Source organism: Electrona antarctica (genome assembly GCF_951216825.1).
Source record: "Electrona antarctica genome assembly, chromosome: 19".
In the NCBI taxonomy this organism is placed as follows: domain Eukaryota; kingdom Metazoa; phylum Chordata; class Actinopteri; order Myctophiformes; family Myctophidae; genus Electrona; species Electrona antarctica.
In genome coordinates this window covers 27,306,531-27,334,282 of record NC_136800.1, presented here as the reverse complement: position 1 = coordinate 27,334,282, position 27,752 = coordinate 27,306,531, and the positions used below count along the sequence as shown (strand labels likewise).

General features: G+C 43.6%; 2 protein-coding genes across 2 annotated transcripts; one reads left to right on the top strand and one right to left on the bottom strand.

Moving 5' to 3' along the window:
- Positions 1 to 2,089: 2,089 nt before the first annotated feature.
- Positions 2,090 to 18,690, top strand: cavin4a (caveolae associated protein 4a). The gene is made up of 6 exons (XM_079488725.1): positions 2,090 to 2,503; positions 3,805 to 4,071; positions 5,077 to 5,277; positions 14,583 to 14,858; positions 15,369 to 17,846; positions 18,093 to 18,690. The coding sequence occupies exons 2-5, from the start codon at positions 3,868 to 3,870 to the stop codon at positions 15,669 to 15,671; spliced, it is 984 nt and encodes a 327-aa protein (XP_079344851.1). The 5' UTR covers positions 2,090 to 2,503; positions 3,805 to 3,867; the 3' UTR covers positions 15,672 to 17,846; positions 18,093 to 18,690.
- Positions 18,691 to 21,936: 3,246 nt separating this feature from the next.
- On the bottom strand, positions 21,937 to 22,206 carry LOC306943083 (acyl-CoA-binding protein-like; the record flags this gene model as incomplete). The annotated part of the gene is made up of 1 exon (XM_079529286.1): positions 21,937 to 22,206. One exon carries the CDS (start codon positions 22,204 to 22,206, stop codon positions 21,937 to 21,939), a length of 270 nt encoding a protein of 89 aa, XP_079385412.1.
- Between the last annotated feature and the right edge of the window lie 5,546 nt (positions 22,207 to 27,752).

The window sequence follows — 27,752 nt, the reverse complement described above, 5'->3', positions numbered from 1 at the left end:
CACAAATGGTTGAAGCCTGAGATTTCTGGTACTGTACCAGAGGGGAGGTGGTACCACTCAGCCTGTGTCTTGGGAAAGGTCATGTATATTTCGGGAGGATACAACCAAGTGACTCGTAGAAACATTAATGACATGTACAATTTGGACACCACCGCAATGGTCTGGACTTTAATTAACACCGGAGGCATACAGCCACCTGCTTTATCATTTCATTCTGCAACCATCATCGGGACAAAGATGTTTGTATCTGGGGGCATGTATGGCCATGATGTCTTGCACAACACCATCAGAGTGTTTGACACGAAGACCAACCTCTGGCTGAGCACGCCCTCCACACAGCTTCTCCCAGAAGGACGCTGCTGTCATTCAGCCTTTGCCTACAATGGAGAGCTGTACATATTTGGTGGCTGCGGCGCCCATGACGTGATGTTCAATGATATGTGGATATTCAGCCCAGAGACCTTCTCTTGGAAGAAGGTTGAGCCAAAGGGGAAAGGCCCATCTCAGACATTCTGGATGTGCTGTTGTGTGGTGGGAGATCGCACCATCCTCTTTGGAGGATACCATGAAGGATCCAAACCAGCTGATGACCTGTACATCTTAGACTTTAGCCCTACTCTAAAGACGCTATCTAAGCTATCAGTGATTCAGTACCGTCTGGAGCAGCGGGAACTCCCACACGACATCAAGTGGGAACTGGCAGCCATGAGTGACAATGCAATAATAAATGAATGACCACAATGGAGATCATTGTGAAAACTGTTCATAAAGTATGTCATCAATCAAATCGAAACTGACAGCAAATGTGATCACTTCCACAGTGTCCCTGTGTGGATGTCAAAGATATGGAAGAGAAAAGAGGATGGAAAAGGAACAAAACAAAGAGATCCTACCAAAACCTCTCCAGGAGGAATGTAAGCAGAAAGATGCCTTGCTCAAGGGAACAGACGGTTATGAAGAGAACCTCAGAAAACCAGTGTATAGGAGGGGCTAGCGCCCCTCAAAAACTATAGGTGTAGGCCTACCATATGTAAGTATATAATGCAGTGACATGGGATGCATAGCATGTGAAAAAAAAAGGTTCCACTGCAGGTACATTTGTAATTCAAATGGACAGTTACTATGGCACTTACGGGTCTGTAACTCTGAGAGTGTACAAATGGAACCAAATGGACCCTAACAGAACCAAATTGACCCCGTTGTACACTCTCAGAGTTAAACGAACAGCGTGATCTCACTCCTGGACGATGCTTGGACTTTCTGCTTTCCCGGGGGAAAGTGAACAGGGCAGTGCCGCGTTTAACTAACACACACACACACACACACACACACACACACACACACACACACATTCCAGTAGAGTGCCCTCACAACAAGACAACTGTGATGATGTCCCAGCCTAAACTCTCCATGTGTCACCGCTCTTTAGCAAGGCTGTTGATGTACAGGGCACGTACACCTGGCTCAATGTGTGTGTGTGTGTGTGTGTGTGTGTGTGTGTGTGTGTGTGTGTGTGTGTGTGTGTGTGTGCGTGTGCGTGCGCGTGCGTGTGTGCACGTACGTACGCGTGTGTGCGTGCGTGTGTGTGTACATTTTGTTTCGATTTTATTGTTCCACTTTTGCTATATTATGTGTGTGTGGGGGGGATTATGCAAGGAAAGAGTATCTATCTATCTATCTATCTATCTATCTATCTATCTATCTATCTATCTATCTATCTATCTATCTATCTATCTATCTATCTATCTATCTATCTATCTATCACACTGACAGCAGTGTCTTTGTTAAACAGTTCTATATTTAAAAGCAGTCCAGGGGGTTTCCGTCGCCCCATCGCTGCTTTTTGCATCTTCCCAGAATGTCCCAGGATCATCTTACAAAGACTGAAGGGGGTATTTTTAGGCATGGAGGCATCACAGCCGCACCCCTTTGAATCACCCCCTGTCAGACCCCCTAACCAACCACCGACCTACCCCGCCGCCCTGAATCCTGAACCTTCATTTAACCCGGAGAGCATATTAAACTGACCCAAACAGGTTCATATTTTGCCCTGTAGGAGTGAGATTAACACTCCAGATTTTTCTGTGCATGGGGGGGAGGGGGGGCTGGGAACCGGACCCCTCAGGACCCCCAGCAGTGATCTAAAAAGGAGTAACGTGGAGCCTCCCCTCCCCTCTGCTCTCCTGTCCCAGACCTGAGTTGGGTCATCGCGGTTTAGGGACTCTCTCGCTCTCTTTCCCCGGTCTCTGAAAACCAACAACCTCCCCAAAATCCTCGCTTCCTCCAGGCAACACAAAACTTCCAGGAAACTTTGGCTTGGGGTCTAAGAGTTAATTTGGGTTTTTCGCCGAGGTTCTGAAACGGTCCACTGAAGTGCAAGAACAGAGAGAGTTCTATCCTCAGGTTGGGACCACACATCCAGGCAACCACATCTCCAGGAACTTCTGGTTTTGGGCCTCAAGGCAAGCGGAAGGAACGTCCGAGAGGAAGAGAAAGCCAGCCGGTAGGCCTGTAGCATTTATTACACAATTGCAGAATTATCTGGGATAACTATATTTTTTCCATTCATCCGTAGTAATTAATCTGTTGGAAGAATTGTATAATTGTATCTCTACAAGCTCACGGTGTGTCACATTGTGAGCTCAACTATGAAAGTATTAAAGGTAAGCTACTGTAGTAGCTCTATATATTCTGATTGTAATCATTGGTATATAAATATATGTTCTGTAACACATCTGTCTGTCACACATCTCGCCGTCTCTCCAGCTCTTTAATAACCAGAAAATAAATGTTCAGGTTTAATAGGATACCAATTTTACCAATCAGGAGAGAGAACTCATAGTCAAATTAGAAGTGCTGACACAAAGAAATTAGCAGACAAAATTGGAACATGTTAAAATTATGAAATGGGTTCTCTCTCCTGACTGGATGAAATCTGCCTCATTGCTCTCTCTCTCTCTCTCTCTCTCTCTCTCTCTCTCTCTCTCTCTCTCTCTCTCTCTCTCTCTCTCTCTCTCTCTCTCTTTTGCTCTTATCTGTGGATTGATTTAATGTGGGGTCGTGCCGAATTCCATAGTCGGCATTGACTAACGACAACAATAATAATAGACATTACTGTGCACAATAGCCATGCAGTGGCAGTACATTTACGTAGAGATTATCCTACATTAGCCTTATAGTGGCTGTGATATTGCATCTTTCATGTATTCCATATACTGTACACAGCCAAAGAACACACACACGCCCTCCCGGGGAGGGCAAGTCATCGCATGTCAGTGGCCTTGTGGTTAGAGTGTCCACTCTGAGACTGGGAGGTTGGGTTCGATCCCCGTTTGGGTAGTACGTACCAACCAAATACTTTAAAACTGGGACCCAATGCCTTCCTGCTTGGCTCTCAATATCAAGGGTGGGATTGTGGGTAAGTCCCTGTGACATACTAGCATCATATCCAGTGGATTCACTTGTCAAGCTGCCTCACGCTACAGACATTTGACATGAGGGGACACCCGCGACGCTGCATGCCAACGGGTTGATTTACCATTCTGTCTCCACAGCATTGAATGGTGCCGAGTCAACATTTATGACATGTTGCTTTGAAGCTCGTACTGTAGATCAGCTTCTATCTTTTTGATAATTTCTTGAAAATCTTTTGGAATCTGGAACCCACTGAAAAAGAACATTTACTTTTTAAAAGCAATTACTTCATTACTTACCAACAGAGCAACGTTCTCTTGTAGTAATATTTGATCAGGATTATAGATAATTTGACTCAAGTACTGGGTTCTATCTCTCTATCTATTCTAGCCCTAGCCAGCAGGCCATCTCCGAACTACAGCTCCTATAGAACTTACCTTTCCAACCAGTGCGATGGAGAAGCTGCGCATGGCGGCCGGCCTCCAGGAGAAGCTGGAGATCTCGGCTTTGGAGGACGGAGCGGGGAACCCCATCAGCGCGCTCACCATCATGTCGCTGCTGGAGCGCGTGGCGGGAATCATCGACAGCGTGCAGAGCAGTCAGCAGCGCATGGAGGAGCGCCAGCAAGACCTGGAGAACAACATCAAAAACATCCAGGCAAGCTAACTACAGTAACTAACCAAACAACCAAAGCTAGAAACTAATGAACAATGAATGAATGAATGAATGAATGAATGGTTAAAGGGATACTTAACCCATTTTCAACTGTATCTTCATATAATTGGTATTATATTGGTACTATTTCCGTTGTGATGTGATGTGGATGGGCTATTTTCTCACCCTTTAACAAATCATGTTTCTGGACTGTCCAGAGTCCTCCTCTGAGACACAGAGTGTTTCTGGACTGTCCAGAGTCCTCCTCTGAGACACAGAGTGTTTCTGGACTGTCCAGAGTCCTCCTCTGAGACACAGAGTGTTTCTGGACTGTCCAGAGTCCTCCTCTGAGACACAGAGTGTTTCTGGACTGTCCAGAGTCCTCCTCTGAGACACAGAGTGTTTCTGGACTGTCCAGAGTCCTCCTCTGAAACACAGAGTGAGTAGACTGAAATGGTGCCATCTTATAATGAGCATTTGTGAGGACCAATTATATGAAGATACGTATAGTTTAACATTTTCTGTAAAGCCTCCATTTTTATGTTTATTTTTTGTTAAAGGAACACTTCGCCCAATTTTAAACTGCATTGTATGTTTACAAAAGTAACTAAAGCTAAGTGCCTACCAATGATGTCATTGTTGGGGATTCCAAGCGAATACAGCTACTGGAAAGTTAGCACAATGGAATAGAAGTGTTTTTCACCACCTGTGCGCAACCTAACACACACACGCACATATTAACTGTATATATGGTGATTTTGGGTGTGCCAGTACAGTACAGTGACAGTACAGTAGAGGGTACAGAAGAGGGACCCCCACACGGTAACTCTGTCATTTCTCAACCGTTTCGGACGCGGGCGGCTCGCCGGAATCGGGCCGGCACCCTGGGTGCGTTCCTATGGGTCTCCCACACGGAGTTGCACCACTTACTTCACATGGGTGTGATTTTTTCCAGAAAACTGGACTTGGGCCTATCATGTCTTAATGTATTAACCCTTGCGTCTCCAGGGCGACGTGCTGAAGCTGGCCAAGGACCACGCGGCCACAGGCAGCACGGTGGACAAGCTGCTGCAGAAGACGCGCAAGGTGAGCGCCAACGTGAAGGAGGTGCGCGCACGCGTGGAGAAGCAGAACGCACGCGTCAAGAAGGTGGAGAGCACGCAGGACGAGCTGCTGACGCGAAACCGCTTCCGCGTGGTCATCTACCAGGTAACGTCCAGGGTTAGACTGTCCTACTGTAGCTAAAAATGAAAAGTAGCTTGAGAGGTGAAAGACTCGCACACCACAAAACCATTTTTGATTTTATTTTATTCAAAAATAGCAGATCTACAAGCTCACCTGCTATTTTCCTGGCACAAAACATTTTCAGATGAGGCGTCGGCCTCCAAATACATCATCATTTTGGGGGTCGTTGACAAGAACAAGCTGAGAACAACTGCTTTAGAAGGCATTTATAGAATCTGTCTCGGTCTCAGTGCCATCATGACACTGACGATGGTCTTATGACCTTAATGTGTGAGCATACTGATTTAAAAAAGAAAGAAAGAAAATTGTCTCTGTCTAAGGAGTGATCTTAAAAAAGAAAATACTGTACGTATGTCGTAAGTCTTTCACCTCTCTATCTACCATTAACCCTATACTGAGGTCCCCCAGGGCCCTGTATTTGGCCTACTCCTTTTTACTTTATACATCAAATCTCTTTGTAAGCAATCTACAAGATTGCACATTGGCTACTTTGGCTGCTTCAAGGTTTTTACTCGGAACAGAAACAGGAGAAACTGTCAGTAATGAATTCCCAGGCTAACTAGATGTGTGGGTGGTTTCAAAGACAAGCACTGTTACCGTTGATTGGTGCATGTCTCTAATATATACTTTTCCACTGCGTGTGGGCCTCGCCTACATAGTGAGAACAGAGAGACCTCATATGCCTCCTCGATTTAACTAATTTTATTAAGCCGGGAGCAGCAGTGAGGTGGTTTATATTAGACTGTGTAGGCATGAAGGGTTCTGCATGCTGTTTATGGGCTCTTATCTCCACCGCATAATGGCAGTTTACAGGATCTTCTCATCAACACAGCGAGCAGCCTTTGATCCAAATTGAACAACGACATCACACAGGCTCAGCTGCATGCAGCGGTCGAAATGAATTTCAACCAAGTACCGATATAATAATCATTATTATAATTCAGTCAGATACTCACGATTGAATAGATTGAGAACATTAATAACACTTTATTTATAAAAAATCACACCCGTGTGAACTGAGTGGTGTAAGGTCTTATATAGCCTGATCAGCTGTGGTCTGACGTAATGTCTGACGTAATGAAATCACACCCAGGTGAACTGGGTGACCGTAGCAACCATGCTCATTTTTTGAGCACAGACAGACTAACAAAGCCAGTGAGTGGTTTACACCACTCAAAAATGTGAGTTGAATTTGATCTTGACGTTCAGGCTCGGCTATACATTTAGATACATCTATAACTCAGCAAGTAACATTTACTTTACTTGAGTATTTGCATTTTTCCAGCTTCCCTTCATAACTCCAAGACAAAGCTATGGAGAGACAGGGATATAGACGTCGTTTACCATTTAAGATTTACCGTCAAATGCATTTTGCATCTTGCATGTACAGCATGTAAAAGCAAAATGACCGGGATTTTGTTTCGGTGGAACGTGTGAGCGGACATCATCGACTGCATTACATTATCGTAACTTATGGAATATAAATATACTCAGGCATTTACGAGCCTATAAAGGCCATCCCAGAGTCAAAACCATGAACATTATAGTTGCTTTAATGTCCGAATGCAATACATGTACAGAGAAACTGTTGCGAGGATGTGCTTACAGTAACATGGCATTACTGTACACACACACACACACACACACACACACACACACACACACACACACACACACACACACACACACACACACACACACACACACACATACATACATACTGTACATGCGTGCGCGCACACACACACACACGCACGCGCGCGCATGTGTTGTCAAAGCATGGTAACCGTCGGGTGGAAATCTTGTCAAAAAACGTTACTTTCCAGGGAATGGATCCAATGTCGTTTTTATTTAGTCACAAGTTCTTGTTAATACTTTTCATATTGCTTCAATATTTATAAAACTTATTCGTAACTGCTTTCAATCTGGCATCTCTAATTTGGGCATGTCATTATTGGCATAAATCCCCCAGATCATTAGCTTAATTGCAAGTGCAACATTGTTTTCTCGATCAATAGTAAACAAACCAAGGACTTTTAACACCTTTTTAATACCTCTTAAATGAAATAATTAAATTAAATGAGGCTGTGTCAAAAGTAATGAACGAACTATACTATATATATAATTATATAAAAAAAAGATGTCAAGCTTTGGCCAAAAACTCCTACAATTCCATGAGCCTGTCAAGGCGGCATTTCAAATTTGATAATTTTGAGTTTGAGAACCGCTGATAGAGGGCATTCATCTTTATGAAAAGAATAGAAGGGGGAGAAAAGGATGAAATATGGAGATGCAAGGTTCCTGCCCAACAGCGATACAGCGATACAGCGATGCAGTATACACAGTGTATTACATACTGACTCAGCTGATGGATGGCTAACAGGATATTATATATTAATGACATCGTTATCATTAATGTGTTCATCACCTTAATGTTGCAGCTGGTAAAAGGTGGAGCTTATTTTTAATGACTTTGTGCTGCTAGGGAGCTTATAGTCTATAACACTATCCTTATTCATTAGTTGATGTATCATTTATATTAATAATCGAAATCTCCAAAGTAACTACGATGTGAGGTTGCAAAATAATTGCAATGTGCCTCTGAGATTATAGAGAATTCAAATGTGGAAATATTCAAGTGAGTATAGGCCTATTGAAGTTGTTTGTTTTTTGTTTGTTTCCCAAGTAAAGTACTTAGTAAATGCACTAAGCCACTTAAACCCCAGCATTCATATTGTGGGAAATCTTTAGCAGAATTTTCAGCTGAAGTTTTCCCCACAATAACAAACAGAAAACACACTAGTATAGAGCCCTGAGGTACTCCAGTCAACCATAGAGGGTTTGAGGTTTTTTTTCTCTACACCAAATATCTAGTCAAACAGAGTCAGAGACTCAGTGTGCTGGTATTGTGCACGTTGGCTCACTGGAAACACTGTTCTTTTTTTTTTAATGTTTTTTTTGGTGGCTTTCGCCTTTATTTTATATTTTTTTATGGAGGGACAGACAGTAGGCTGACAGGAAATGGGGGGAGAGATGGGGGGAAGACATGCAGTAAAGGCTGTCGGGATCGGGAGTCGAACCCGCGGCACACTGCCAGACTGGATTACCAGCCAAGGTGCCTGGACCACTGAGCCATGGCCCAGGCCTGGAAACACCACAGTGGGTCTGAAAGTGTGGTCCAGGGACCCTCATGGTTCCTTGAGGGGGTTCCAAATGTCCTCGTATGGGTGTGTAACTCTGAGAGGGTACAAATGGAACAGGTCCATGTGGTTCCATTTGTACACTCTCAGAGTTATGTGGTTCAGAGTTCTCAGAGGTATGAGGGGCCTTGCATTTAAAACATTTGAGAACCCCTGTGCTACAGTAAATGGAAAGGAGCTTAAGTGATGACACCTGTGAAGGAAGTAAGGGAGACACCTAACTTCTTTCCAATATGGCTGCTGTGCCTATGCATAGCAGCCATAGTGTGCATAGAACTTATACAAAATGAAGCTAAATGTAATTTGTGAGCTCCACAAAGTACTGTGCTAAGGCATATGGTAGGCAGACATCCTAGTGTACAGTATCTCTCCACATCAACAGCACTATTCATTATAGTGTACACCACAGTGCAGTGTATCTCTCCACATCAACAGCACTATTCATTCACTCAGTGTAATTGGAAGCATGCTGTGTGTTTAAACTACTTCCAGCCTTGGAGGAGCAGTAAACACACTGCACTGCTGTGTGGAGCCAGCTGTCTCTGTCTCCATGAGAGAGAGAGAGAGAGAGAGAGAGAGAGAGAGACACAGACAGACAGACAGACAGACAGACAGACAGACAGACAGACAGACAGACAGAGGTTAATAGCATCCTTTTCTCTGAAGCCATTGGGGACACGATAAACTGCTGTCAGGAAATCAGGTTCCTGTGTGTGCGTGTGTGCGTGCTTGCGTGCGTGTGTGCGTGCGTGCGTGCATGTAGTTGGGGATAATAGAAAGACAGGGCTGTGGGGGGTGCTGTCAATCATCCTGACCTGGTTCTAAAACCGCCTCCCAATGCAGTTTAGAGAGGATAAGGTCAAGTCATCACATTTTAGTTTTGTCACTGTTGGGGAGAGAAGTTACAAACTGTTACTGTTCAGGAAATGGAACAACAAATCACCTGTGTTCCAAATATATAGTTACTATATAGATCCAATATAGTTAGTTACTATTTAGTCACAAGCAGCTTGTTAATACTTACTTAATACCCACTTAGGAGATCCTTTTGAGTACAATTTTCACCTAGTAGCGAAACGTGGGATGGCCTGTCTTCCTAAATTAAGCATCTTTGGACAGGCAGCGGTGGGGCGGCGGTGGCTCAGGGGTAGAGTTGCCGGATGGTAACCGCAAGGTTGCCAGTTCGAACCCGGACTCCCCCAGAGTTAGTGTCGAAGTATCCTTGAGCAAGACACTGAACCCCTAATTGCTCCTGATGTGCAGGTTGGTGCCTTGCATGGTTTCCGCCGACATTCAGTGTATGAATGTGTGTGGTGTGAATGGGTGAATGTAATACACAATCTATGTAAAAAGCCTTGGATAAAGGTGCTATATAAATGCACCATTTACCATTCACCATTTTGATGAATGGAGTCACAACATTCATTTTTTTATTTCAGATTTATTTTTGGGCTTTTTTTGCCTTTATTGACAGGACAGTAGGCCGACAGGAAATGGGGAGTGACACGCAGCAAAGGTCGTCGGGTTTGGGATTGGGGAACCCGCTACATGCTGTCATCAGGCTGCATTGCCGCCTAGGTGCATGGAGCGCTGGGCCAGCGGCCTGTGCCAGTCACAACATTCTTGCATGGGCTAAATGTGTATATCTAGCATCTCAAATACAGCACGCAAACAGAGGCAAGTGTATTTGTAACACACTTTAACAATTCAAAGTGCTTCACTGAAGCCTTCAAATCTAGAGCAATGCTCACCATGTTGTGGCCATTTATAGTGTTAAACACTGCTCTGACACAGTACACTGCTGGAGCAATGGTGTGCCTGTGGCCCCTATAGGGTCTCATATACAGGACCTATGGGGGCCACACTGGCCATTACATTGACTATTGTCATCATGCCAGTCCCCTGAACAGTGTTTGTGATGTCCACGGTCTGCAGTCTGGTCGACCGAACCACCCCATAGGGTATTTTAATGCAGAGTGCCCCATTAAATGGGACATTCTGCATAATGAGTATTTTTTACTTTTGCTACTATTTTGATGCCAATACTTTTGTAATTGTCAAATTGTGAATACAGGCGTACAGTACTTCTTCCCCCTCGGAGGCTGACAGCGAGAGAGCGAGCCGAGAGCAGAGACAGCGTTTAGTGTAGGGTTTCATAATTTCCACATGGTCCACTGGTTATTCTGAGGGGCTGCGCCTCGCTCCAACATTCATGGCCTAATATAGACTCATCTCATGCTGCAGGCAGTGGTAGCCATGCAACCCTGCAAAACCTGCAATACCACACGATAAACCTGAACTATACCGGTAACCGAACTACAACCTTTAAATGTGTCACCCCCAAATGTATATGTATGAAGTCCCAAACACCCATTTGACAAAAAAAATTATGTCAGGGATTGATCCTTTCAATGTACAGATAATTTTTTGTGGCCTCCTCATATTTTTTATAGAGGGACAGACAGTAGGCTGACAGGAAATGGGGGAGAGAGATGGGGGAGTGACATGCAGTAAAGGCTGTCGGGATCGGGAGTCGAACCCGCGGCACACTGCCAGACTCGGGCTACCGGCCAAGGTACCTGGACCGCTGAGCCACGGCCCAGGCCTAGGTTCTTAGCCCACCTGCCGCCGAACACATGGAACACGAGAACCTAATCTTTCTAACCTCTACGCCAAACACAGCTTTCTCGGGTTTGAATTGTTTAATCGCTTTTTGATCTGTTTCGATGGGTAGCTGATCTTGCTACCGCTAACGATATTCTGGGACAACAACACAACACACAACCGTCCATTTTGAAGATGCGCGCGCATCCACTTCCATTCTAAGCCCTGCAGTAAAACCGCTGTATCTCAAAAACGACATTGCGGTGGCAGTTTCTGGGCCAGCCAGACAAGCGTTTTCAACGGCCTGTAGCAGGCGCTGTGATACTCGCGGTCGGCTTTATCCACCATCGACCGAGAGAACAACAACCAGTGAAGACACCACACACATCAGTTTGTCACAGGAACACGGAATTACGGATATTTGGATCTTCAAAGTAAGTGTCACGATAAAACCCTGGCAGTACCCTGTAGTTTGCAGGAAAGAAAGAGAAAAGGGGGGCAGAAACCAAAGAGGAAAAAATAGAAAGGGAAACATGTCAAAGACAGAAAATCTAATACATACACGTATAGCATAAAAAAGCAGCAGTTACAGTATGTATGTGAGGTTAGACATGCGTTACTAAAGAGTGCCAACGCGTCGCAAGGGCCACATAGCAAGCAGGAGTGTACCGTACCTGAAAACATCTTAGTTGTTAGCTTAGATTAATTACAGCTTAACCGCTCGAACCCCAGTATCCGTATTCTGGGCAAAACCTTAGCCAAAAAATTGCCGATCGACAAGGTCAGTTTGAGCTTCTAGATTGGCTATTTCTGGCAAAGAGATGGCAATCCAAATACAGTTGTAACTCAAGTCGGTTTCTCTAAGAATAGAGGTTTAAAGTGGTTCATAACATAACAGACCACCACAGTCCATGACTCCATTATACACTGGGTCTTAATAGGAAATAGATAAATCACTTGTTTTGCAAGCAGAGGAAGGAGAAGTGGCTTCTGGTGACCAAAAAGGACATTGGAGGACAAAGCTTAGTTTTTGCTCCAATGTGACAGAACAGCAGGGGAGCTAGGGGACACACGGGCAGCACAGGGGTCTCCGGCCAGATGCCACCATGTGGCATCTGGCCCCCCCCCCACCACCACCCCGTACTTCAAATGTATGGTCATTAGAGTGGAAGTAACCAGCCTCATGGTGTTCTGTGACGCTTTTAGGTCTGACATTAGCCACTTAAATCCTAGCAGCGTATATACAGATTCTGGGGGCGCACATCTGGCAATAATAGATCTACAAGCTATAAACCTGATTTCGGTCCACAGATTTGGTGTAGTGGGGACCCCCGGTCAACTAAGTATATATGTAGGGCTTACATGGTTAAATCAGAAAAAATAATTGTCAATTTGTCATTACACTTTGTATAAAATGATTCATTTCATCTTTAAGTATAGCCATGTAATAAGTGAGCCTGGTCGCCAGAGATGTCACGAATGTTTCTGCAAAGCACACAAATCCCAACAATGCAGAAACGTACAATGATAACGTTTCTCCTATATATTGGGTGGCAGCCTGATAATCAACAGAGAGGAGGTCATTATTGAGAAAGAAAACTTCCTCTGGCTGATTCACGACCCTGCATCACCCTGTCTGGGTTCATGTCTCAATAATAACCCCCTCACTGTGCATTACCCTCAACTGAACTGAAGCTCACTTTAAAATGTCTTAGGGACACATCTCGCTCCTCCACAAAGTTCGCTGACCTCCTCCTCCTCCGCCTGCGTTTCCTCGCTCGCACAGTGAGACGTTTCAGACTGATCTTTTTGTCCTCGTGTCACGCTCTGGGCCATTTCCCCGCTCAAAGGCTCTGAATAAGAACCTTGAGCGGCACCCTGTTCCCTGCTGGTGTAATTATGGTGTCATTCAGCCAGCCTTTCTGATGACTCCTGCTTTTGATTAATGAGCGCGCTCCTCGCCAGTGGCCGGGGTTTAATTAGAATGAATTGGCTTTGGAAACCAAAGTCACCTGCGGGACGTGGCAGGTGACTGTGGGCGTGTGCCCGTTGAGTGAGGGGAAAGGATTTTTGGCGAGGTGCAGAGATAAGTATTTTTTGTTGAAACAAAAGAACATGTGAAGCCTAAGTTAAACGCTGTAGTATGATGGTGTAGTTTGCCAAAAAGATCAGATTTTGAAGTTGACTTTTTCTTTTATGCTTCTGTGTTATTCTGTGTTATTAACCCGCATTAAGTTGCTATATCAGTGCTGCTCAAACGTTTTCATGGCAAGGACCCCCACAATTATATGTATTTGTTCCAGGGACCTCCAGAAGCAAAGATTTTGGTTTAAAATGTTCACGGTAAAAAAAAGAATATCTCTATTAAACCAATATTTTATTACATAGCATTTATGTTTGAATGGGAAGCTGAAAAAGCCTTTGTTGATGATGAAGGCTGCTGATACAATCAGTGTTTTCTGGGGAAACTTTCAAAAAGCTTTTTTTTGTCTGCATCTGCATGAACTGTCACTGTATAACAGGTGTAAGGTAACTAACCCCTACTGGAAACTTCTACTGCAATACCGGTTCCGTTATTGGTCGATTTGACCATGCAAGTACAAATCTGTCATCAGATATCAGACAGAATTTCAATATTGCACATTTGCACATCCCTTAATTAGTTATGAATCCTTTCCGTGAAATGAGGGTATTTGTACCTGCAGGCCATGTGCCTCTGCACATACTGAATATAAAGTAAGAGGATCCTGTTCTATCTTATGCATTAGGATGTTCTTAGTGAACTGTATAAATAGCTCCAACTGATGCCAGGTCCACGGTCTCACATGTATTCACAAGCAGGAAGCTGGATGGAATATCACATGTCTAGCACATGGGGGTTCCTGAACCTTTCCCCGCACGCCAAGGACCCCCGAATAGCCAGAGCCAGATCCCATGTTGGCATGTTCATAGCAGAAATAGTCCATACACCATTTCCACTTATTATCCACTTAAGAAGAATGTTATATACTGTAGCATCCCTAATTTGTGGTGAACAATCAGTGGAAATAGACAATCTATAAGCTCACAACACAAAGACATTTGGTCAACGTGTCGTGACTTATAGATCTGCAATTTTCAGCAAAGAGATGTTGAATATTGTGGAAACGTACATATATTCTTGACACATTAAAGTTAAATATTTCAGGCATTTTTTTGTTTTGTTTTGCTTTGTTTTAATCTTGATGAGGATGATGAAAAAATATTTTCACTACAGTAGTATCTCAATACACCTCAAACGTTGGTAAATATGCAGGAGGTTGTGAAATATGAGAAAAAAACAATAGCAGACAAAATTGGAACTGGAACATTATATATAGTATATGAGATCATGTAAGGATGAAACTGAAAAGGAAAGGCAATGATCTGCTGTTCAGTATTCATATAGAGTGTAGAACTTAAACTCACGTGTCCTTTGTCTCGCAGGGCGACGCACAGATCCCCTCCGTGACCGTCAACAAGGTGCCTAAAGGCGTGGGCCTGGATGGCGTGGAGGTGGAGGCCGACACCTACGCCGCCCCTCCCGACCTCTCCTCGGACGAGGAGTACCTGTCCGTGGAGGAGCCGGACGCCACGCGCGGTGCCCGCATGAAGAAGTCCATGATGAAGTCAACCGAGGGCCTGAGGTCCGCCTTCTCCAAAGAGAACATGGCCAAGACCCGGGGCAACATCGGGAACAAGATGCACAACTTGGGAGAGAAGGTGCACACATGTCTATGTTATATTTAAGCAATATTACACGAGAGAGTGTGCGTTACTGTCATTAATGGCATGCCTGCGTTGCTGCAAGAACGAGACGAAGCGAGTTCCGTAAGCAGTGCAGAAGTGTCATTAATGCCAATAACGCACACCCTCGATGTAATATTGCGATTATACAACAGTTAGTGTTACCCTTAAAACTAAGATAGTCGCCAAAAAAATCTAAATGTTTTAATGACAGATGAAGCCACTACGACCACAAATGTCCCAATAAACTAGCTAGCCTAGCCACCAAGTCTGCTGCGCTCTAGGAGAACAAAATCTTTACAGATACATATCAATTTGAGGGTCCTTGACAAACCACTGGTTTAGATAGATGCTAGGTTCATTCTTATGTGACTATTTACCGTGTTGTTTATTGCCTAGAGTTCATGCTGACATGCCTGACTCTGCTTATGCTGATGTCACACGTGTAAGAACGTCCGCTAAAATGTTTCAATTGTAAATTGTAAGGTGGTGCCGCCAGAGCGGAGGGAGAAGATGCACGCGGCGAGCACCAGGATGAAGGAGAACATAGCGAAGCACGCTCCCACCAAGGAGACCTTCCACATCAAGCTGAAGAAGGAGCGCACCGTCGCCGAGGGCCAGGAGGGCGCCGAGGGCCTGGAGGGCGCCGAGGAGGAGGCGGCGGCCAAGGAGGGCGGGGCCAAGGGGAGGAAGAGCCCCGCCGTGGCCTACACCGAGGTGGCGGAGAGGGAGGGGCCCGTGGAGGAGGCAGGAGCCACCCGGATAGCAGAGGAGGAAGGAAAGGAGTAAAGGAGGTATTGGGGAGGGAAGGCGGAAAAGTCGGAGGACACGACCCAGTGAGAGATCTGAAGAGTTGGGGGGAGTGTTTGGATGAGAGAGCTTGTAATGCCCGGGATGAAGAGAGAGAGAGAGAGAGAGAGAGAGAGAGAGAGAGAGAGAGAGGGTGGGGGGTGTCTGTGATTGGTCAACATCAACGATGGCCATTTTTTCTTTTACAGACAAAATGTGTTCAAATGGAACATAACAACACTGAGCCTTTACATCACCTGTCTGAGTGCGTCACGGATGTGACGGCTTGTGAGTTTGTAATTCTGCACATTTTCAGCATATGACACATAAATTAGGTATACTGTATGTTACAGACGGATGTGTGAGTTACATGGACTGACATTAGATGATTTTCAGTGCTTAGAACTGGTACTCAAACAAACACACAACATGAAAAACAAACTTACAGAAAAAATTTAACAATCCATGCGAAACTAAGGAAAGTCTAAGACTTTACAAAGAACGACAATGAAGACTTTGCACGATCAACAGGCTTGCCTTTCGGACCCCAAGTCCTCCTAACTACTGAAACGTGATTGTAAAGGGTTTACTTATTAGTGAATAAGAATTGTAAGTAAGCTGCTCGGATTTGTTTGCACAAGGTGGCCAGAGGCAATACAGCCATTTTGACATGACATAGTATGGTAAACACCATCTAAGGGTTCTGTGAAAAAGGTCTGTTCAGCATGAGATACAAGAAGAGACAAATGGTGTGAAAAGAGAATAAACAGGAAAGGAAACGATACTGAATGTACTGTAATGAAATCAACTAAAGCGATGGCAATTTATAATGGGATCCGCATGTACTGTATGATATCGATCTTATGTGAATGTATAATGTTGTACATAATGGAACATTACAGCAAAATTTCACTTTGGCAGAGTTTTGGGTTGTGTAGTTACTTTGAAATATTGGTGGGATATCTTCAAATCTCAGCTGATTAGAAATGGATATTCAAAAATGTCCGCATTGATTTACACACTGTAGCACAGTATTAAAGTCACACTTTTAGCATATAAACAAACGCAAGCGGATTCTGACAATATATAAGTTAAATTCATGTTGATTTTTCTATTTGAAGACACATATCTTTCAAATTGTCAAATCAACATGAAGTTGGCATTTGTATTAAATTATATTTACTGTAATACAGTATGCTATCCATTTCTAATAAAGTTACATAAGATAACAACACTACTCAAACTTCTACCAAAGTCTAATTTGACTTTTAAACAAACAAAAATGTCATTTTGGTCAGCACCACAGACCTCAGCTGGTATCTGAGAAGTCTGATAGAAAAAGAGAAAATAATTCAAAGGTAGAATGAAATAGTAGTCATTCAAATGTGCTCACAGGCAGACTGGGTTCTGTAGTCTAGAGAGAGAAGATGGTGTTAAGGGGATTCTTCTAATGAGTGGTGCTATAGCCTTGGTATAATTAGCGTAGTTAATGATCATGTTTAATGAAGCGTGGTTAATGGCACATGCTTAGTGGCAGAACAAAAGGATTTGCATGTGCTTTCCCTTTTGGTAGCAGCTTTTTAGGCAGAGGTTTTTAATAATTGTATCAAAGTTGTTTGAGTGGGTATATGCGAGGCTTATTTCAGCCTGAATGCACAGTAGAAATCTTAATCTGAGAGTGTGCAAATGTAATTAAATTGACCCATAAGGGTCCATTTGGTTACATTTGAACACTCTTAAATGTACAAATGAATTAATACTAAGGATTTACTGTGTGTGTGCCGTGATAGTATGCGTATGTGTGTGAAATAAATATTATAGACACGACCGTGAGATTATCTATTATATCGTCACGGTTGGACAGAAACCTTGGATCTCCATAATTCTATTTGATTTATTTATTCATGTTTTTCCTGTAATTTAATGCCCTGCTTTGTACTTAGTACCTATATAGCTACTACCGTAAGTACAGTGGCAGTAGCAAAATAGTTTGGATTTGTGTTGGTTTTATGAATATTTAACTAATGAAAAGTAACAATTGGATCCATTGGAACACAGGTTATTATTTGTTCCTGAAAATGTACAATTTTGGACATACAAGGTTTCCATGCGACAGCAACGATATGCTCTTTTTTTTCTCTCTAAATATAGCATATAGGATTCATGAGCATCTAGGTCAGGGTTCCCCAATTATATTTCCTCGAGGGCCATATTTTGACTAGGGTACCAGGCTGGGGGCCGAGTCCGCACGCGTGAGGTCGAGGTCCCCATTTGAAAAGGATGCCCAGTTTGACATGCATAGGCTACTGACCCCCATTTAATGCCATTTATATCTGGGACCCCCCCCAAAAAAAGAAAAAAAATGTAATTCTTCCGCGGGCCGCAAGGGGGCCCGCGGGCCGCCTATTGGGGAACCCTGAGGTTGTGTTGGACATAAGATTAATGCGTTTTGAGACTAGTACTCCTATATAATGCAATATTCTGTACCGTACTGTATGTGCCCTTTGCTGCTTAAAAATTCATAGATATTTATTTTTTCAGTTTTTTTCCCCCGTTGGTATAGCTGATGGTTCACAGCCGCTCAGACCTTTTGCGGAGATAAAGTGTATTACACAGGCAATCTTCACAGTAATGTGACTATAGGTCTCGGCCCTGAGAGAAGCACTGTTATCCAATACAACAACTGAACCGTGGTTATTGGACGCTGTTTGGTATGGGATATGAATGCGCATAATACATTCTGTATTGACACTAATACAGGAATATGTAATGTACATACATTGTGTTGTGCATATAAATGCAGACATGAGATTGTAGCTTGCAAGTAAAATATGTTGTTTTTTGGGGGGTGAAATGTGCTATTCTGAACTGCATAATATGCTTTAGGCCCAGAACAATTAAATATGTGCTTGAAGTTTGTGTTTTAAGCTCATCTATTTGGCATGTATAAGCAGATATTAATCATGTGTTTTTTGATTGTTCTTTTTTTGTATAAATAATAAAGGTCTTTTGAATTCTTTATTAAATCTATTAACTATTATTACCCCCGGCAGTGAAATACGGTGTGTGTGTGTGTGTGTGTGTGCGTGTGCGTGTGCGCGTGCGTGCGTGTGTGCGTGCGAACAAAAGCTCATCCAAGAGGGTCCATTTGAAAAAAAAATTAAAGCTCAGAGTTCAAACACGTACAGAGATGATTATTATTAATGATTATTACCTGAATAGGATCACAGGGGGGCCACATGCCACATTAGCATATTCATCCCAGCATACTAAATGAGGGCAAAGACAGAGGAGCACTATAAAGCTTCTATAGGGGGAGAGAAATGCTTCACATGTGGGCCTACATTATTGAACAGAGATTATTATTTCTTCCCCGGCTTCTTCTTTTAACCACACAAAGGGGAACGTGGAAGGACTTTAATTGAAGTCAGTGTACTTAAATGGATTTGAAAGGGTCCATTTGTACAACCTCAGAGTGAAACGAACACCCAGGGTTCTACAGTATAAGGTGACCTCCTTGTCCCACAGTGTGCCTTTAATACCAACATGTCATCCCATTATCGACACATATTGTCATCTTCAGATGGACATTAATGGACTAAACGTATAGAGAAACGCAGACGTAGACAGACACCACCGAGTCACCTGACTGACTCAGCACTGTCCTGCAGTGTCTAACATAAATTAAATGTCATGTCAATCAATCAATCTCTCTCTCTCTCTCTCTCTCTCTCTCTCTCGCTCTTTGTGGTAAATCTATATAGTGCCACACACACACACACACACACACACACACACACACACTCGCACACACACACACACACACACGCGCGCACACACACATCGCACACACACGCACACAGACACAGACAGCAGAAGAAACCGCATCAACCTGCTCACCGGTAGCAGTTAGGGTTTCAGGGCTATATCTTACACCTTATCTCTAAACTAATTTTACATTTTTTACAATTTTTAAATAGTTCAAATAACCGATCTACAAACTCACAACGTCTCGATGTAGATCGGCTAGTTGAACTATTTGTAAATGTTTTTCAAAATAGTAAAAAGATTGTTTCGCCGTGGCGTGATCAGCCAATCACAAGCCAGTGTTTGTGTTCTCAAACCCAGAAAGCTGGGAATAGAAGGCCCCTCAAAAAATGGCTAATAAGGTGGCGCAAGATACTGTAGGGTCCTCTGTGTCTTGCTCAAGGACACAGTGCATGGGATCGCTCTCTAGTGACTCTACCGACCAAGTCACTGCAGCCCACCTCCCACTCTGTCTCCCCTCTCTCCCATCTATCCTCTCCCCTCTTCACTGCAGCCCACCTCCCACTCTGTCTCCCCTCTCTCCCATCTATCCTCTCCCCTCTTGTGAAGTGCTGTAATTCGCCAGGCTATAGGGTGTGGCACCGTCACACCGGAGGCCATGTGGTCAGAATGGTGATGTGGTCGGGCTAGGTCCTTTCAACTTCGTCATTAACCAAAAGAATATAATCACACTTGTGTGATCATCGTACATCACATTCCGTGCTCAGCCAATCAGCTGAGCACATTCCGTTCTATACGGACAGACACACACACACACACACACACACACACACACACACACACACACACAAAGCTGTGCATATAGAGATATTGTAGTTGAGGTTTCTGCCTAAAGCAGTGGTTTTCAAAGTAGGGTCCGGGGATCCTCAGGGGGTTCCATGTTGGACCCTTAAAGGTCCGTAACTCTGAGTTATGGGGGTCCTTGAAATGAAATGGTTTTTAGAACCATCTGGTCCTGATTAGCTCAATTTCCACTTGACAATTTATTATTGTCAACCATAGTGGTTGGTTCTGGGTAGGCTAACTGTTATTGAACTTCTAGAATCTGTTAGCTGTAATGCTGTTGTTATATTAAGCATCTTCAATAACTTGTCTACACTTCACAGTGAGTGGAATATTAATATTTCCAACCCAATCTGACGCCCATTGTCACAGTCACAGACTTTGCATAGATGTTGTATTTCTATGATATGATATGTTCTAGTTGTTTTGGTTCTATGTTCTTGTCCTCCTCAGCTGTGTCCCATGTGTAATCATGTGTATATTAGTCTTGGTCCCCAGTCAGTTCTTGTTGGATCATTGTTTGCGTCTTTGTCTGTAAGGTCTTTATCTTCACCTTTTGTATTAAATTCCAAATCATGGGTTTTGCAGTCCTATTCTGCCCAGCCTGTTGCGGGTCCGATCCCGATGACCTTTTCAGCGTGCAGGGACGGCTTCATGCAGGGGAGGCAGTTTACCCCCCCTATGCCCCCTCCAGACTGACTTAAGCAATATTACACAAGAGGGGATGGTTTAACGCCATTAATGCACGCCTGCGATGCTGCAGGAACGAGCCCACAGGGCGAGTTCCGAAAACAACGCAGAAGTAATATTGCAATTATACAACAGTTACCCTTAAAACTAAGAAGAAAATAAAATAAAAAAATATATATTTTTTAATGACTACGACTACAAATGTCCCAAGAAACTAGCTAGCCTAGCCACCGAGTTTGTTGCACTCTGGGAGAATAGAGCAGCTGGATCCTTTGTTTTGATTAGGTGTGGAGTGGTGCTAACCACGGCTAGAAGGCTGCTGTTTCAACCAATCAGATTGCTTAATCGAAACAATCTGTTGTATAATTCTATGTAAACCAGTGCATTAGCCCCCCCTATAAATAAAGTCAGCATCCCCATAGTACCCTCAGTCACAATTTTCTGGAGCCGTCGCTGGCTGCGTATCATTCCCCATCTCTCGCTCCCCCCAGTTCCTGTCAGCTTACTGTACACCAAATAAAAAAGCTATTAAATAAAAAATCCCCCAAAATTATATCCTTACATTTGGACTCATTGAACAGCTATGTGCTCCGCCTGTGTGCAGTAACTTTCATGTTGCTGATAATTCTTTGTTGTTACATTTCTTTTACATTTAATGTTTTACAATGTGTGATTTATTGTTTTTGTCATATTTTCAATATTTAGTATTTTATTATATTTTAATCGATTTCGATCGGGGTGCATTGTATGAATGTATTGCTATCAGAACCTGCACCTCTTCACCATAAATAGCCGATCTACAAAATCACAACGCGTTGTAGACAGTGTCGTAAAGTAACTAGTTACTATATTGCATGAGCCTTTCTGGTACTGAGTGTTTATGTATAATGGTAGACTAGCTGGGTTGGGATCGAGTTGCTTTGCTTCTGATCCGGTCTGGATCTAGATAATGGTTCAAAGTGGTTTACGCTCCATATTTGCCCTTCATCTCTTCCACCAAGGCGATGTACTCCTTCATGGCGTCCTCTTGGCTCTTTCCTTTCTGTGTCTGCCAGGCGTCCCACTTGGCCTTGCCAGTGAAGTCCAGCATGCCGGGGCGCTCCGTGTTTACGTCTCCCACTGTGGCCTGTTTGAACACAGCATAGATCCTCAGTCGCTCCTCGTCCGCCGGCTGAGTCTTCAGCTGCTTCACGTCGTCGGCTGCCGTGTCAAACCTAGCCTTAGTGTCGGCCATGATAACTGATTCCTAAGAGTTAACTTAACTGTAGTCTACTATTCAGAAGACAGAACACTGGAAGCTTTTTAGGGGTCCACTAATCAAAAGACAGAAGTGGAAGGTGTTCAGGTCTCGGTTGTCTGTCTATTACTGGTCTCGCGTCTTCTGTGGTGCTGATCTCACGAATTAATAAACGTGTCCCTCTGGAGCTATACGGATGGCAGTATTTATTCCACACACTTCTGCCGCACAGAGACGTCATGTGTCGTCATCACATGCCTGGTTCAGAACATGACCTTAGAATATGACCTTAAAACAGGGATTGTCTAATATCTAAGCCTAAGGAATATCTAAAAGGGGGAAATTATTAATATCCAGTCAGGGGTGAGGTGTAATAGGATGATTCAGAATAACAGCATTCAGAGTACCCATTGAACCCAAATCATGACCACAAAACATTTGATTCTGTAAAAAACATTAAAACATTTAATTACATGATAAATACCCTTTGTTTTGCGGTTTATTTTTGAGTGGTGTAAACCACTCCTACAACTGGCTTTTGTGTGCAGAAAAAAATGAGCATGGTTGCTACGGTCATCCAGTTCACCCGGGTGTGATTTAATTACGTCAGAAATTATTTTGAACATAGCAACCATGCTCATTTTTTTTTTCTGCACAAAAAAAGCCAGTTGTGAAATCACATCCGGGTGTGATTTCATTACGTCAGACATTACGTCAGACCACAGCTGATCATGCTATATAAAACCTTACACCACTCAGTTCACACGGGTGTGATTTTTTTATATATATTTTGAGGGGCGCTTGCCCCTCCAATATACAGGTTTAATGTTTGTCTTTAGTTCAATGTTTGTTTTGTAAACGCCATTGACAATGAAGGCACGTCATAATGTGCCTCATTATGTCATATTGTCTCTTTATTGTCAATGGCGTTTAATGTTTGTGTTGACACCGTTTGTTTTACATCACCATTACATCACCTCATCAACATGAGTTAGACTTTAATATATTAGCGCCTCTCACTTAACACGGGTGTGTTTGTTTATTTTATTTTTTCCAGATAATCAAATGTTTTATGTTCATGATTCACCAGGATCCTGAATGGCTTGATTTAGACTTAAATTAATTGATAACAATATTTTTGAGTGGTGCAAACCACTCCAACAACCAGCTTTGTCTGTATGTTTGTGGACGTGTGTACGTGTCCGTGTACCTGTGTACGTGTCCGTGCACAGGTGAGCATGGTTACCATGGTCACTGACATTACGTCAGACCACAGCTGATCAGGCTATATAAGACCTTGCACCACTCAGTTCACACGGGTGTGATTTTTTATAAATCTCTGCAAAAAATGAATGGCGTCTGGAACGATGGCACAAAATGGCCGCCACTGCTATGCCCAATATAGTCCTAACAGAGATGCTATCCTAAATGGTCATGTGCAGAAGATAAAGGGAACATACAAATCATTACAGTAATGCAGATTAAATTTGACCACTTAACACGGCTGTCGTGTTACGTGGTCAGATGGGTGGGCCATGTGCATTTGCAGAGCATGTTCATTTTTTTAGGATCAATCGATTGTCTTCAGGCTGGCTTGGATCAATGGGACCAGGGTTGTAACTGTCCGTGACACTGTTAATCCTATCTTAAATTTGTTATTTACATTGCCTATCTTGTTTTTGAAACTTCCTGTATTTCGGTTCACCTTTACTTTGAAACTTCCTGTTACCACACCATACTTAGCGGAGGCCTGCTAGCCTCTCACACACACACACACACACACACACACACACCAATCTCACACCGAGTCAGAGAGTGGCAGAGGGGAAGAGACGTGAGCGTGCCTTTGTTACACTACACAGCAAGGTATGAAATTAAACGTTTGATTGCTTATATGCAAAGTGCACATTCATACTGTAGGCCTACTCAATTAAGTAAATGTTGCCTGTAAGACACAGCTTAAGAGAACTTATTGACTGAAGTTGTTTATATTGTTTGACAGCGCCTGCCACACTATGTTGTGACCATTTGGTGTACCTGTGACTGTTTGATGATGTGCCCTGAGGTTCAACTGGTTCTTAGCCCTTTAGCGCCCTTGATAAGCAGACTAAAGCGGAGTGAGGTACATGGATGTTTGTTTTGGTTTGGAGTCTCATTCATGATTTGTTTGGGACTTAATTGATTGTATTTGTTTATGGTATATTTTGGTGTATGATATTTGATTACTGTGCATTTTTCCTTTGGTATTTTATTGGTCATGTATTGAAGTGGACTGATTTATTGTATCACTGTATTATAATTGGCTATGAATTAACCATTTTATTGTTGGTTGTAATATTGAAGTGATGAACTTAATGCACAGCTACTGTTGAGTGAAGCTTTTATTGTTGAGTGAAAACTATGAAATAGTTGATATGATCATAACAGTGCTTCTTTCTTTTTATAGTTTTCACGGTGTTGGAACAGAAATAAATACACCCGTTGAGACCACCACTTTGTCATCATTTCAACTGCCGAGGGCCGCTACAAGGGTATTTTCAACATTTTAAAGAAAAATCACACCCGTGTGAACTGAGTGGTGTAAGGTCTTATATAGACTGATCAACTGTGGTCTGACGTAATGTCTGACGTAATGAAATCACACCCATGTGAACTGGGTGACCATAGCAACCATGCTCATTTTTTGGTACGAACAGACACGTAAACTAATAAAAGCCAGTTGTAGGAGTGGTTTACACTTTACACCACTCAAAAAATACCTTACCTGTTTTTTATTGCGACCAAAGGTCGCAGTTAACTATGGAATCGTGCATTTACCCTCCGTCAAAATCCCCATACATGGAAAGCCTATGGTGCCCAGGTCTTAAATCCCCATACATGGAAAGCCTATGGTGCCCAGGTCTTAAATCCCCATACATGGAAAGCCTATGGTGCCCAGGTCTTAAATCCCCATACATGGTAAAGCCTATGGTGACCAGGTCTTAAATCCCCATACATGGTAAAGCCTATGTGACCAGGTCTTAAATCCCCATACATGGTAAAGCCTATGTGACCAGGTCATGTGACACCACGTGACATCAGTGATGAAGATCCTTGATGATGTCATATAGTAAATGCGACCTGCTGTTGCGATTAAGCCCATAAATGGAGGTCCCTGATGTCATCAATATTTACATTCTCAACAGGCCCGGAATTAAGGCCCGGCCCTACCTGGGCCCTCATCAAACCCTGTACACTCAAGACACTGCCCCAGCTGTCACCCTTAGATCTCCATATATGGAGCTGACCTGTTCTGACATTCCATATGTTGATCTGACCTCATCAAACCCTGTACACTCAACACGCTCCATATGTGCAGTACAGAATTCATTCCATATGTTGATCTGACCCCAAATGCAAAAGCGCCAGCGCTCGCCCATAGTCTGCTGTCCCCCAAGTGGATGTGTGCACGCGACCTCGCCCTTCAGGGCGAGGTCGCCTCAGGCGTCTTACGTTATATTATCATGAAGTATTTGTGGGCTCACTTGCAATATCCTCACGCCGACCCACAGGTTGAGAACCGCTGGCTTGGCTTAGCCAAAAAGAAAATATGCTTATTTTAAAGTCCTCCTACTAAGGTGTTCACCGTGGTGCTGGCCACGATGATGCCCACGATGAAGGCGGCGGCATTCGCCTGTCCTAGCATGCTGGACAGGACCAGGAAGCTCACTCCCAGGAAGACCGCCATGCCTGTGGTCTTCCTCGCCAGAATCTCCTCGGGCAAGTTGGCCACCAGGATGCCCGTCAGGAAGATGATGGCCTCCGGCCACGCGTAGCCCAGCACGCCCAGGAGCTTCAGGGTCAGGAAACTCACACCCACCAGGGCGAAGGCGCGCGCCATCCCGTTGGGCAGCAGCCGGACACCCAGCAGGAAGATGGCGGCCTCCAGCCACGAGTAGCCCAGCACGAGGACGCTGACCGTCAGGAAGACGGCCAAGGCCGCGACGACACCGGCCAAGCGCACGATCCAGTACATGCTCGCCCGTCGAAGCTTGCGCAAAAACAAATTTCACCTTACAACAACTGTAAACGACTAAACGTGCAACGTGACAATGAAGTTGATTTCGACTCTGATTCTGAATGCTTCGTGTGACCGTCAAACTGTCTGTCTGTCTGTCTGTCCGTCCGTCCTCCTGTCGGAACAGGCCGCCTCACAGGATTACCTTTCTGTACGCACTGTAATATCGCAGCAGGGGGAAATCTTCTGCTGTGCCCTCAATGGCAGCTTGAGTTTACATCGACATGCCTGATATGTGTTGCGGAAGTGAAGTCTCGCCTGATAATGGCCGCTGAATGCTTCGTGTGGCACACGTTGAGGGGATGTGAACAACCCGTTGAAAACACGCTGCTTAGATATCCGCCGGCGTTTGTGTTCTTGTCATCATGCCGTGTGAGTCGGCCGTGCCCAAATATAGAGTCCTGTGATGTCAGACAGACATATGTCTGTAGTTCTATGGCCAGACCATTTTCTGCAGGGTTCTATAGCTCTTTGCAATGCATGGCTTTCCAAAATTACGTCATGTGGCAGCCAAGTCTATGGACTTTAATCTTTGTTTAGGGCAGTAAATGACAATGCAAGACGTCATCTGGCTGATATAAATACTGCCCTCGCTTCACTTTACACAAGTGTGATTTTTGAGTTCAGCTTTAAGCACTGCCTATATAGTTTTAGTGACAGATGTGAGTTGCACTGCACTTCATGGTGCACCTCTTTTTTTTTTTTTTTTTTTTCCCGATCTACACCGATCTTCATCATCACAACATGCCACAATGTAATGCTTTGTGTGCATGTGGTTTTGCTATCTTTGGCAAATGTTCCCCCCAGAAGGAGGATGCTGGGGTTCAAGTTGTCAATTTCAATCAGTTCTTTCCGGCCCGTTATAAAAGCTTTGCATAAAATGTATTACTTTTACGTTAATCTGTTCAAAGATTAAGGTCCGAACTTGGCGCAGTCTCGGTTTCAATCTGAGAACAAATGGAACGAAATGCACCCAAAAGATCTTCACGAAATTATTATTTTGATTTCGTTCCGATTTTCAGTCTGGTTTGACCTTGAGGTTGCGATGAGTTTCTGCCATGCATCAGCCTGCACATGGAAATAATGTGGACGGCTGCTTTGATGCATCTCTGCGTGGGTGTTCAGCTGCTGTATCTCTTCAATGGAGGCTTTCTTTAGAGCCCTGATCATGACAAACAAATGGACACACAAGGGGTCATTTGGTTACAGCTGTACCAAATGGAACCTTAATTTAACTTAAAGAGATTTACTGTATACGCTCGTCGCTGACACAACATTTCTACAATAACCATGCAGGCAGCATAATTAATTCAATTTCTGTTGCAATCAACTGGTGTGGTGGCGGACAGTAAAATGCAGCTCAAAGTGCTTTACAGAGCGAAAAGCAAAACAAGCTGTCAGTAAGAAAATATGTTAATCAGATGGATAGGGGACTTGTAGTCTGGGCCCACATATTTCAGTGTTAACCTATAATATTTAATAAATA

Excerpts from the sequence above, each read along its gene's own strand:
- cavin4a (XM_079488725.1), top strand. The coding sequence starts at position 3,868 with ATGGAGAAGCTGCGCATGGCGGCCGGCCTCCAGGAGAAGCTGGAGATC. Across the intron at positions 4,072-5,076 it reads ACAACATCAAAAACATCCAG|GGCGACGTGCTGAAGCTGGC; the intron begins GCAAGCTAACTA and ends TTGCGTCTCCAG. Across the intron at positions 14,859-15,368 it reads TGCACAACTTGGGAGAGAAG|GTGGTGCCGCCAGAGCGGAG; the intron begins GTGCACACATGT and ends GTAAATTGTAAG.